General features: G+C 47.4%; 1 protein-coding gene across 1 annotated transcript in view; it reads right to left on the bottom strand.

Annotated features, from left to right (window-relative positions):
- LOC138491380 (vitamin K-dependent protein C-like) overlaps window positions 1–13,598 on the bottom strand; it is a 301,102-nt gene that overhangs the window by 63,712 nt on the left and 223,792 nt on the right. The window contains exons 4-6 of the mRNA XM_069617878.1: window positions 9,642–9,666; window positions 8,973–9,083; window positions 958–1,098 (exon numbers count right to left, since the gene is read on the bottom strand). Coding sequence (XP_069473979.1) covers window positions 958–1,098; window positions 8,973–9,083; window positions 9,642–9,666 — 277 coding nt within the window. The remainder of the gene's footprint in view (window positions 1–957; window positions 1,099–8,972; window positions 9,084–9,641; window positions 9,667–13,598) is intronic.

Raw genomic sequence — 13,598 nt, forward strand, 5'->3', positions numbered from 1 at the left:
ATAAAATGCTTTCTCCTGCCATTCACACACTTCCTGTGACTGGGACCACCCTGTGAAATATTCCTCAAACTCTCTGTTCGATCGAAGCCTGACTATGTTATATAGCTTGACTTTGCCTGCTAAAAAGTTGTACTGGATATCTCGATTCAATTCCAAATATTTCACACATTTCTGCAGATCTTTACACAGTCTTCTATTTATAACTGCTTCGGCTGCAAGCTACAGGATCTGTGTTCTAAATTTTACAATTGTTAGATAAAATGATCACACCACTACATTCCCCAGATGCCAACCTTGGTAAAACTCTCAGAATGTGGGCCTCATCACGAGTTGGGCGGTAGTCCTTAAATGCGGTGGTATTGGTGTTACCGCCATATGTGCTGCTCCGCCCAATCTCAAGTCTGGCGTGTTTACCCACAGCTCATAGCTGGGGGTAAACACACTGGGAAAATGCCAATTTTGGACACAATTACTGCGGGTGGTATTACCGCGCGGAAATTGCACTGAAAAATCCCCTTTGGGTCCAATGGACCCAATGCAGAATGGGGGGTAACGTTTAGCTCCCAACCCATGATCTGGCTATAATACCGCCGGATGGGTGGGCGCAAACGGAAATAAAGTTGCGCGGTATCCCAGTTGGGATACTGCCCAACTCGTGATGAGGCCCGTGGCATGCTTTTGTGCACAACCTTTTGCGCCCCGGGCTTCCAGCGTCACAGTATTCAGACTGCATACTGTTGGATGGGCAGTATACCAATAGGTAGTAGCCCATTAAGAGTATTTAGTGTATCTGATCTCGCTGGAGATTTTTAATGACAATCACATGAACTGTAATAACAATTTTTCTGTGTGTCCACCCACATCATTGATTACATTCCCTTTGCATTTAACAATTATTTTTTGTCTGACCATCAGTTTTGGACTCCTTTGTGGTCCGAATTGTGCGAGAGAGCTTACCAACTGGTTGGCATGTGCGCTGGTCCTCATGGAGCTGGTACCCGGAATTGCAACTGCACCTGCGCTTCTCATTAGCAGGATCCTCCACACAGAACTGGTCACAGCCCCCATTGTCAATGGAGCAGTTGGAGTAGCGTGCCTCTGGAAACCAAGAATACAACAAAGTGAAAGTGTTTAGACAGGGTTTGAGGGTGACACAGAGAGTGATTTTCCCTCAGACAATCATGCTCAGGAAAGGTTTTGCTCGAAACAGAGGAGCTTCAGGGGAAACTGAAAGGAGGTGCTCAATACCGTGGTTAGAAAAGGGTTATGTGCCTTTGTTGGTACACACAGAGCTGGATCAAAAAGCGTTAATGATTGGGGAAAAAGCTTATAATGTGCCATTGGAAATCCAAAAAATATCTGTCTGTTGATGACCTGATGTAGGATATGCTGACCCTGGTAACTTCAGGGAGGGTCTCCTGTGAAACACCTGGAAGGGAGTTATTCTTTGATGACGTTTCGAGGTACATTGTAGACCAATTGGTTAATCCCTGCCTGAGGGTTATTGCTGTTTGCTTTCATGGAGTGTGTGTTGCTTTTCTTTTGTCTCTTGGATTTCTTTCTGAAGTTGATACGTTGGGATATAGGCAATTCCTGACTATTTGCACGCTGTGTTATATGTCAATATGTGATTCTATAATTTTTATTCGAAAACAATTACTACATTAAGCAAAATACAAAAGTGGTGGCAGAGATATACGGTGTTATCTACTGATATTGCACATGTTGGTATAGACATATAGGGCCTCATTACACGGATGGCGGAGAACCATGGCGCTATTAGCGCCATGGTTCATGCCGGTAAAATAACGTAACCGCCTTGGCAGAAAGGGGAATTGCCGCCCCATTCCAAGGTTGGCGGGCGGTAATTCCCCCTTCCACCATTGCCCTTCCCCATTCCCATTTTAGCCCCATAGGGCATAATGGGAATGGGGAAGGCGCTAATTAACGGTACTGCAAATTGCGGTACCGAAATTAGCTCCCTGGGTCCCTTTGCGGGTTGGTTTTTAACGCCTGCAAAAAGCAGGCGTTAAATCCCCCAACCCGCAAAGGGACCTCGTAGTAAGGCAGTAAGGATTTACCGGTACCGGTATTTTACCAGTACCAGTAAATCCTTACCGCCATCCGTGTAATGAGGCCCATATTGTGGTGGGACACTATATAATGCTCATGTATAGCCCCTGGCCATGCTTATGTTAAGGCTAAACATTTTGTAGAAGGTGCATAGTGGATAGATGTGATGTACCTTGATACCAAAGAGGAGGCCAGTCCATTTAATTGTCATTGTACTGTCGAGGAACATGGTATAGCCCATAGTGTTTACTGGGTTTTTATATTGAAGAGTTAATTTAATTGGATAGTGGTGATTTTATTCATATAGATCTATTTCATATTGATTATGTTATGTATCTGTGTGTGTTCACGCACACACGTATTTTAGAAATCCATTCCTCAGTACTTACATCTCTGACTATGGTCTTCCAAACGGCGTTCAACCATACAGTGCTTCGAGGACACTGCAATGTCAGTAGGTGCTATACAAGTGCCATATAACATAACTTCTGAGGCTTGTGGAATCTGCTTTGATCACATGCTGTGCATAAGCCAACATCTAGTGGAAGCTGCAGAGTATTACAGTTTGTTTTTCGGAACTCGAAAATGGGCGTCGACACAGGGCGTGCCAGTCATACTATCCCTAGTGTGACGCCCACTGTACCCATGATCCCTCACACGTGTAGGACCCTCAGATTGTTTTTTTCCGCCATACTCGTCGGAAGCATTGTTGCAGAGTTCCCTGGCTTTCAGCCATCTTGCTAAAAATCAATATTTAATTCCCCGTTCTTTCACTCCTACGTCGAGATGCGAAGATCGACGCCGGTCCGAAGAACATACAACCGTCGAGACTGCACAACGGACTTTGGGCCTCGGAAGGCCTCTGGCCTCGGCCCGGGCCTCAGAAGGCCTCTGGCCTCCGCCCTGCAAGTAGGGAGAGTGGGGAGTGGAAACATACTCACACTCACTATTATTTCCTACATACACTAGCCCGCTGCCATAAGATGACATATGGAGAGTACTCCATTTAAATTTTGCCCCAAGTGCAACCACAAGTACCTTTGGGTTGACAAACACGCCACCTGTAATCTCTGTTTGCCTAGGGACCACCCAGAGGCTAACTGCAGAGCGTGTAGCCAGTTTAAGGCGAAAACACTAAAGGACCGCTCCACTAAATGTTGGGCCCACCACGCCAGGCAGCTCGAGGCCATGGAAGCGGTGGGTGCCTTCAGTGATGGCAGCGACGCTGCATTTTTGGACGGTGAGGGCACAGGGGCGTCAAAAGACACCCAAGCGCTACTCCCCGACCTCGGAGGATTGTCCGGCGGGGCAGTTATGGGGACCACACCCAGCGGCACGAGTGCTACCCAAACTACTACACCTAAGCACACTAAGGCCAGCCGAGACTCGACATGCGTGTCGAGTTCTCGGAAAAAAGAGGCACATAGAGAGCGGTCGACAGAATCAGTGTCCTCTGGGCATTCCAGGTCGAGATCGCCGCACGACACATGGCAACCGTCCACAGTTGCCAAAAGTGCCTCGCTCCCCAAAGTCACGGAGATGTATACGTCTGATGACAAATCCAACCTCCACCCCCAAGTTGCACGCTTAGAGTCGGCTCCGGCAGCCCGTTCGGCGTCTGCCTCTGAAAGTCGACATGCACACTCGAAAGATTCAGAGAGTACCCTACACATCCCCGAATCTCGACGCCAGGCGTTGAAAGGTTCAGATAAGGTTGAAACATCAGGAAAACACTCTTCTACTCAAGGGGAAGGGGATAAACAGCAGAAGAAGTCATCACACTCAACTTCTGCACCCCAGGTACACAAGGACAGACACAAGTCTTCAGATCCAAGACCCCTGTCCCTGTCTCTAAACCCAAACTTATCCCTCCCACTCCTCAGGATATGGGAATAGAATAGGAACCTCAAACGGAGGTTGTCATCCCCAGCTCCAAAGAATGGAGCAGTGAGGACATAGACAGGGTAATGAGGAGAATGTCTTCCCAGGCTGATTTCTACTAAAAAAAACAGAACATTTCCTCAGTTATCAGAGTACCCCCGACAACGCTACTCCTTCAGGATCCAGGGACCCTCAGCCTCCTAATAAGAGACCTCGGTTTCAGACTGCAACTCAGGGCCTGATTTCAGACCCTTACTACATCCAACCTTCCCAACAGTATGGTGACCCAGATATAGAAATAATGGACGACCAAACAGGAGACGGTTATTATGGAGATGACGAGGGCCAAGATGGGGAGGAGGAAGACGAGGCAGAAGTGTACAATATAGACTCTCCTGTTCGCAAAGAACCACAGGTTACTGACTCTCCAGTAGATAACCAGCCCCTTCTAAATGAGGTCTTAGCTAGAGCTGCCGAGCACTTCCACATAGACACTCAAGGGGTGCAAGAAGAGAGGAACTTTGCAGAGGAGCTCATAGGAGACAAGAAACCCATTGCCCAAGCCATTCAAATTCCGAAGTCCATCCAATGCAGAATTGATCCTTCCCTCTTCACCCCTAATCTCACCAGGGCTGTAAACCCCAGAATTGAAAAAATGTTCAGGGCCGCCCAGTCAGACCCACTTTACATAAGGGGTCAACTTAAGCCTGACTCGCTGGTAGTCACTAACACCAGGAAAAGAGCGGGGACACCTTTATAAGCATCTGAGGCTCCCCCAGACAAGGAGAGCAAGAGAATTTATGGGTTAGGAAGGAAAGTGGCCTCCACTTCCGCTTACCAAGCAAGAATCGCCAATACCACCACTCTGCTGGCAAGCTATAATTGCCACCAGTGGGAGCAGGTAGCTGCTCTCATTGACTCCGCACCGGAACCACTAAAGGGCCAGTTAGCCCAGATCGCGTCGGAGGGTAGAGCCGTGTCCGGATGCATTCTAAAGATGACCTTTGACGCCGCAGATAATGCAGGCCGGCTCATAGCAGCGAGCACCGTCATTAAGAAGCATGCTTGGCTTAGACAGTCCGGGTTTAAACCTGAGACCCAGGCAACCCTTATCGACATGCCGGTGGAACCGAATGTCTTGTTTGGCAAAGCAGTAGAGGACGCACTCAAGACTGCCAAAGACGAGTATGATACCCTTAAATCCCTGGGACAATTGACTAATAAACCCACGAACCAAAGAGGGAATAGTAATTTTCGTCGCTCACGTGGCCAAAATTCCCAGAGGGGCTCCAATTACGCACAGGGACAGGGTACATCGTGGGGTGGCAACCAACAGACTACCCAAAGTTACGGCAGAGGTTATAAGAGGGGCCGTGGTAGAGGTAGAGGCAGCCCAGCCAGAGGCAGTACACCTCCAAGAAAACAGTGACGCTCCGCTCAGGGTCCCTTCCCATGCATCCCCAGTAAGGGGACGCATTTCCAACTTCACCCGGGCATGGGAAGGGATCACATCAGACAGATGGAGGCTGTCCACAGTGTCTGCAGGATACTGCACCGAACTGCTGGAGCGCCCCCGCAACCACCCTCCAAGAAAAAAGATACATGCCCTGAACCACCAAAAGATCCTCCTCGAGGAAATAGTCAATCTTCTCGCAAAGGACGCGATAGAACTCGTCCCGGGTAACCAGGTAAACAAGGGTATTTATTCAACTTACTTCCTTTTGCCAAAAAATGATTTGACAATGCGCCCAGAATTAGACTTACACCCTGCACACAAGTATGTCAAGCCCCAAAAAATTTGCATGACTACTCTACAAGAAGTAATCCCCCTCCTAAAAAAGGGAGATTACATGGCAACATTGGACATGAAAGATGCCTATTTTCATATTTCCATGTTCCCAGCACACAGAAGATTCTTGCGCTTCAAGGTGGACAGTCAGCACTACCAGTTTCTCGGTGCTGCCCTTCGGTATAGCCTCAGCTCCAAGGGTATTCACCAAGGTACTGGCGGTGGCGGCAGCACACCTACGCAGTGAGGCAATCCCAGTGTATCCTTACCTGGACGACTGGCTCATCACGGCAGAAACCCCAGTAATTTGCAGATCCAACATTCAAAGAACGATCGACCTCCTCTTCGAATTGGGTTTCCATATCAACGAGAAAAAATCAAGCCTGGTGTCAAGCACCTACAAACAGTTCCTAGGAGCTGTCCTAAACACTCAAGAGGGGTTGGCCTTTCCATCAGAGGGAAGATTTCGGAATATACTACTGCAAATTCCTCAATATCAGCCCGGTCGTCAGATAAGGGTGCACAAAGCGATGCATTTGCTAGGCATGATGGCGTCATGTATTTACCTGGTTCCCCACGGGCGCCATGCAGGAATGGTTGGCGAAACAATGGTCTCAGGCAAGTGGTCAGTGGGACGATCTATTGGTCGTTTCGCCAACACTGGTATAAAGTCTCCACTGGTGGAAGAGAGAGAACCTGTCATAGTAAACTGTATCCAGCTCTGCTACTCCCTTTCTGATAAAACTCTGCCTTTTATGCCAAGAGCCCACTCTACAAGAGGCACTGGGGCCACTCTGGCTTTCATTGCAAATGTACCCCATTTGCAAAGCAGCTACATGGAGCTCTATTCACACTTTTACTCAGCACTACTGCATTGACACTCATTCCAAGACAGATACTCAAGTGGGACATGCGGTTCTAAGACATCTGTTCGCTCATGACCCTTCTCACATCCCACCACCGTCTTCTAACACTGCTCGCTAATCTATGCACAGCATGTGATCTAAGCCGATTCCACAAGCTACAGAAGGGATACATTACTCACCGTAATCGTATTTCTGATGCTTGTATCTGCTTAGATTCACATGCACCTGCCCTTCCTCCCCTCTGAGAGAAGGCGCATGGATGCTTGTAGTCTTATCTATCTATCTATCTGCTTGGATAATCTGTACTCACGCTACTCCTCATGCTACCTCATGTCAGAAAAAATACAATCTGAGGGTCCTACACGCATGAGGGATCATGGGTACAGTGGACGTCACACTAGGGATAGTATTACTGGCACGTCCTGTGTCGACGCCCTGTGTCGACACCCATTTTCGAGTTTCGAAAAACAAACTGTAACACCCTGCAGCTTCCACTAGATGTCGGCCTACGCACAGCATGTGAATCTAAGCAGATACAAGCATCAGAAATACGATTACGGTGAGTAATCTATCCCATATATTTACTATGTCAGAAATAAACATATATATATGTTTTTTTATTTAATTGCTTATGGTTACGACTTACAACCTTTAACACTAATACAAGCATCACAGTACGTAGATATAACAATCAAGATACAAAATAATAAATAAAACACACGTCATGAGAAACAAACACACAATACAATATAAATACACACAGTTATCAGCTATAAAATACACGTGTCATCATATAAAATCAATTTGATCAAACCTAAGCATTAAAAAGATCTTAAAAAGCACATTTTGTCCAATTATAACCAGTGGGATCAGTTCACACAGTAAAAGTTTCTAGCCTAACTTTGGTCCTCTGCCATATGTGAAGAGCTGCTGCCGTGGCGACCAGAGTCTCTGCACCAAAGAGCAAGCTCCAAAACTGGGCAGTCTCCTGTGACCTACACCTGGCATAGACCTTCTCATCATTCTCACTCAAGGCTACACACTGTGTCAGTATATGGCAGGTAGTTTCCACCTGCGACCCACAGAGGTGGCAGACCCTCACTTCCCTAGGAAGGCCTGCCCATGCTCCTGTATTTTGCAGCACTGGCAATATGTCAAAACTCAAATATAAGATAAAGCGGATCAACTGAGGAGCACATAGTTTAACCAGGTAGCTCCTTGACGTTTCTTGGAACCAGCCCTGCTGGGCATAAGCTGCATACTTGCATAAATGTGCCAGATGCCCAAGGGATCTCTCCATTTCCTTAAACCGGATACTGCGGGAGAATCGTCTTGCATGTCTCAGTGATTGGCTGAGCAACCCACTCCCTGCAGGCCCTCCGTATTTAATTTTGACCCATAATTTACAAACCAACACCAGCCAAAGTGAGCTCAGAGACTGCAGGCCCAGCTGGAGTCTAGCTGCCTCAACAGGCACAGACATCAGAAGACCCAGAAATGATCTCAAAATTCTGGGTTAATTTTTTGCCAACCAATTAGTGGCTCTTTCAGGTAAGGTTTCTAAGGCATACAATATGCCGGGAATGATTGTGGTTTTATATGTCCGGAGTTTGGCCTCTATAGAACGGTCACTGCTATAATCAATGACGTTCTTGCCAGATATTTATTCCAAGCCTTGGGGGTATCAGCAACATAATTGAAAGAGGAAGGAGCCTTAATGTCAATTCCCAAGTATTTATAACTAGAGATCTGTTCCAGTCTAGTGTCCTCCAACCGCCATCTGAACTTAGAACCACCAGAGGGCTTTTTACCGAAGGTCATTATTTTTGTCTTCACTGTGTTCATGCACAATCCCTTAATTTCCACATATTGATAGAGAACATCGAGGGAATGTAGGGGATTACTCTGTCATCTGCGTAAATTAGACATAAAATGGGGTGGATGATTGTGTGCCGTGTGCAACATCCGTAACATACTAATTAAAAAGCAGGGGAGCAAGCACACACCCCTGCTTTAACCCTACATTAGTGGGAAAAGGCTGAGATAGAACACCCTCTTGAGACAATCAAACTCTCACCCTCCTATCATTATACAAAGGTTTTATACAGTATAGCATCGAAGGTTCAATGCCCCACGTCTCCAGCTTCTCCCACAATGTCCTCCTATTCACACTATGAAAAGCTGCAGAAATAAGCATAGGATGATGCGGGTGATAAGGCCATGCCGAAGCAGGGGTGTGGCGAGCATGCTGCACCAGTGAAGAAGGGCCTGCCCAGATTATGCGTGTTAGCGGGGAACGGTTGATGGAGTTCAGAGCCTCTAGTAGGGGTTATCCCAACAGAACGACTGGGAGTCACGAATACCGTAAGTACAGAGGCGTCCTTCCCAGCCTTGGTGGCAGAGGCAGTCAAACTTTGCTATGTTATCCTTGCAGGCTCCGTTGATACAGGGGCTGGACAGGCACTGGTCTCCATCTGAAAGAAAGCCAGAGAGAAGCAGGGATTTGAAGGGGTGCTGAGAAAGAGGCAACCCCCTTGCGATCTCCCTCTGTAGACACAGGCAGGCTTACATATTTGGGGAGAGCTAATGGTTATCCCATTGTTAATATACATTATGATGTAAATTGAAAAATAAAAGGGGGAAGGAACAGTGGGGATTTAAAGCAACCAGTTTAAGGGAATGGTAGAATGATGATAGAACCAATGCCTGGAAGAAGACTTCGTCATCAGAAGTGGCAGAGGGCAGCAATACCCACCACCTGGAATGAGAAGATTTGGCAAGTTGGAGAGTACACGGGGATCTAGGGGATGTGGGACGGTGGGAAAAGCCCACAACACCTTTTACTTCATTGTAACTTTGCTCTCCTGAGCTGCTGACCCCAGACCCTCCAGTAGCCACACACCTGGCACAAAAAGCAAGGGGACGTAGGGGGAGGGGAACAGTGATTTGCAAATCTTTGTCCAAGTTAGAGAGACACATACGATTGGAGAAAGGGGCACATAGTTTGGGGAGAATGTGTATGTTTTACTTACCAAAATACTTAGTCCAGAATTTCCACTGTAGAGACAGAAATGTGACATGTTACACCTTGAAGTGATTAAAAAAACTGACATTATGAACGGATGTCACAAAACATCATGTCTCGCTATCTGCTAAAGTCATATGGAATAGTCCTACATGGCATAATTTGACATTCTAAAGCTTTACACAGTCAACCTGAAGAGTTAAGAATGTAGCTATTATAAGGTGATTAGATTCAGTTGCTCTTGTACTAGTCGTGTTGGTAATACACAGCACTCTGTAGATTGTACCCAGCACTTTCGGGTGATGCAGGAGAGAAAGGATAATGCCCAAGAAGCAGCGGTAGAAGTGTACAGAAACAAATAGTGGACTGTGGTTGCGGCAGGGGAGAGGGTAGGCGGAAGCCTAGTGCAACATGTGACCAGGTGTTGCAGCGGGGCATCGCAATAGTCTAAGTGACTAGTAACAAAGGCTCCTATGACAACTTTACACCTGCACAAGTACATGAATGGACAAATCCTCTGTATAGAATGGTGAATATGGTCGTAAAAAGTAGAGGAATGGTGAACAGGAAAACAAATGTACTGGAACACCGCTACCGTCTCGACTGTTCCCGCTCACTTATATCATTGCCAGGAAGGTTCTGCAAGAGAAATCTTGTATTTGTAAACACCAAAAGCTGGTGGGAACAGTTTCAGTTTCACATGCAACACTTGTAGGTTGGCATTTGAATGGGGAGGTATTTGCATCGAAAGGTTAATACCTGTTGTCAAAAGTGACAGGCGGGCATGACTAGTTTAGTTTAGTTTATTCATTTATATTGCGCGCCAGACCGGAGGGTATGAGGGCGCAGGAGCAGTAAGGTTATTCTCAGCTTGGTTACAATGCTGTACAGAATTTTACAGTATATGCATATTGATTGATTGATTGATATTTTATTTCTATCGCGCTCGTACACAAGTGTTTCAGAGCGCGACAAGGCAAGGGAGGGGAACAGGGGAGAACAAAACAGCGATCTTACCAGGCCCAGTGACATTGAGAACATGCAAGTGCATGGGAGAGGGGGAGGGGAAAAGTGCATGGAAGGGGGAGAGATGGAAAGTGAGAAGCAGAGGAGAAACAGATAAATAACAAAAAATAAATAATGAAGGCAACAAACAGTGGTAATGCAGCCAGCAATTTGCAAGTGCTAGGTTTAAGGCAGCAGACAGGGTAGGTCCGATAAGTGCAGGAAGAAAAAGGGGGGGGCTGTATGGGTACAGATACAGACCCCAGTGCAAGGGGTGGCCCGGAGGCAGTGCGGAAGGGTGACAGGATGAGCAGGTACCTGGGCCCAAAAGACAGAGGATGGACAGGTGCACGGTGCCAAGAGAGAACAGATCAGCAGGGGAGAGGGGGAACGAAGGCAGAAGAAAAGAGGAAGGTCCTGAGGTGCTTCCGGAACCGGAGATGGTTCTCCTCAAGTTTTAGAGTGTCAGGGAGGCTGTTCCAGAGGGAGGCCCCAGCCGAAGACAGAGATCTACCCTCAGCTCGTTTCTTAGAAAAACGACTGACCCTGAGTGAGTTGGAGGTAGAGGAGCGAAGAGCTCGAGAGGGGAGGTATTTGCGGAGGGATAGCTGAAGGTATTTTGGACCCAGTCCCCAGAAAGCCTTGTGGACAATGCAGAGGGTTTTCAATGTAATCCTTGCATCCACTGGGAGCCAGTGAAGAGATGTCAGAGCTGGAGAGATACGATCCCAGGGCTTGAGGCCAAGGACAAGTCTTGCAGTCCTGTTCTGGATTAGTTGCAGAGGGCGGAGAGTAGAGGCATGTAGATTTAGAAAGAGGCTGTTACAATAGTCCAAGCTAGAGAGAACCAGAGCTTGAGATACCATGAGCTTTTGGGGGAAGGAGAAGAAAGTCAGAGTACCTCTGAGGAGGTGCAGTCGGAAATTTGACTTTTTAGAGACCTCAGAGATGTGGGCGGAGAAGGAAAGGGTGGAGTCAAAGATGACCGCGAGGTTCTTAGCCTCGCAGGTGGGGGTAGGAGGAGGGCCAAGGGAGGCCGGCCAGAGAGTGAGGGAAAGGATGGTGAAGGTGTGCCGATGAGGAAGATCTCTGTCTTGCTGGCATTCAGACAAAGATCATTGGCGGTACACCAATCTTGAATGGCAGTTAGGCAAACAGAGATGAGAGAGGGAGAGGAGGTGGCAGAGGGCAGCCTGAAAATGAGTTGAGTGTCGTCAGCGTAGCACTGGAAATTTGAGCAGAAAATGGCAATGCAGTGGGCGAGAGTTGCCAGGTATTGGTTGAAAAGCCAGGGCGAGAGGTTAGACCCCGGGGAACACCACAGGTAGAGAGGAAGATAGATGAAAGGAAGGACCCAAGTTGGACCTGGGAGGGTCGATCTGAGAGGAAAGAAGTCAGCCAGGCCAGAGCCTGATCAGTGATACAAGCCTGATATGTTAATACAGTTGCGATAGATACAGTGATATACAGTTTACAAAATATACATAATTACATAGAAGCATAAAATGTAGAGGCAGGTCAGTTATTGGTCATTGTTCTTTAACCACTGAATGTAGTTGCATCTAAGACTAGTCTTAGGCGTGTAACTAAAACATTGTGCTTAAAAAATGTGGCAGGGAAGTTGAGTGCAGTAGGCTGTCTGAAAAGCTAAGTCTTGGATGAAGGTGCTGTGGAAGAGATTTCCTCTTAGCGTTTTTTGGAATCGTATGAAATCTGGTGCACCTCAAAGGCGGGGTGAGAGGGCATTCCAAAGTGAAGCGGACTGCTCCTTGAGCAAGCAGCCTAGTGTTTGTAAAGTCCTGTCCCTTTTCACTGAGCATTGATGACCGCTTTGCATGTTGCTTCCCCTGGTGGCACTGGCCATGCTTGGCTGTTTGTCTATGTGACCTCAGAGCTCACAAAGATAGTTTTTGCTGTGACTGGGACTCGGTTCTAACTAGGCGAGGTTCTGCCCATTACTACAACCCACATCCCTGTGTGTTGCCTACGTGGATGCCCACGAAAAACAGCCTAGAGGCTGCCTTCCACCGATTCAGAATCTAACCAAATATATGAATGGTGTATGGGATGTCTGTAGTGGGATAGGGAGATCGTCAATCCTGTGTATGTGTACATCTGTAGAAAGCTAAGTCATTACTTGAGTCAATTACCTGGAATTTCTCCTTTGGAACTAGAAGACAGCAATGCTGAGAATCCTGCAGGTTGCTTATTTGCTGGAGTTCCGCTCCTCAAGCAAGTCTTCCATGACCAGACAAACAATCCCTGGCAGCTCTTCCCTTTGATTCGGAAAGGCACGTTCGGATCCTCCAACTCTGCAGCGGATGTGTACCTTCAGGAAACGCCTGCCCGGGTGCATCACCAACCAAGAGGTGGAAGCAGCGTTTCAATGGTGGAGACTCAACCGAGTGGTTTCTGCTGCAGTAAGGTGCCTGCTCCATCTCTGGTTCCTCAAGCCAAACTCTGCTTTTGTCCATTCTCTAGGACATCTAGACTGCCCCATCTGCAGCTAAAGATCCAGACCAGAGCATCTGCTAACTTGATCCAAGGAGTCAGTAATCGTATACTCTTCACTGTTGCTACTGCCTTCCTGCACTTTAGGGTCTTCTCGTAACCTGGTCCATACTGTTGGGCTAATCCTTCGATTGCCAGGGGCTCTGTCCACTAGGCCCCCAGCCAGAACCGTCACTTGAACCAGTGCAAAAACCATTTGAATTCACCTCTGTACCCAGGAATCCTGGACTTCTCCAGCAGCCATTTTGAAGGTCTCCTGAATCCTACTCTATGGCCTTCAGATCTTTCTCGTTTTTCAGTAACAACAGTGTGAACAATCCAGGAGAGAGAGAGAGAGAGAGAGAGTGTGAGTGTGTCACTTGCAGTCATCACCACGACTGGCGATTTCTTCCGCGTTGGAGTTTGAGAGGACGTAGAGGAGGATTACTTTAGTCCTTTTTCTGTGTTT

This window comes from Ambystoma mexicanum, chromosome 10 (assembly GCF_040938575.1).
Source record: "Ambystoma mexicanum isolate Mex_15411 chromosome 10, UKY_AmexF1_1, whole genome shotgun sequence".
Lineage (NCBI taxonomy): Eukaryota > Metazoa > Chordata > Amphibia > Caudata > Ambystomatidae > Ambystoma > Ambystoma mexicanum.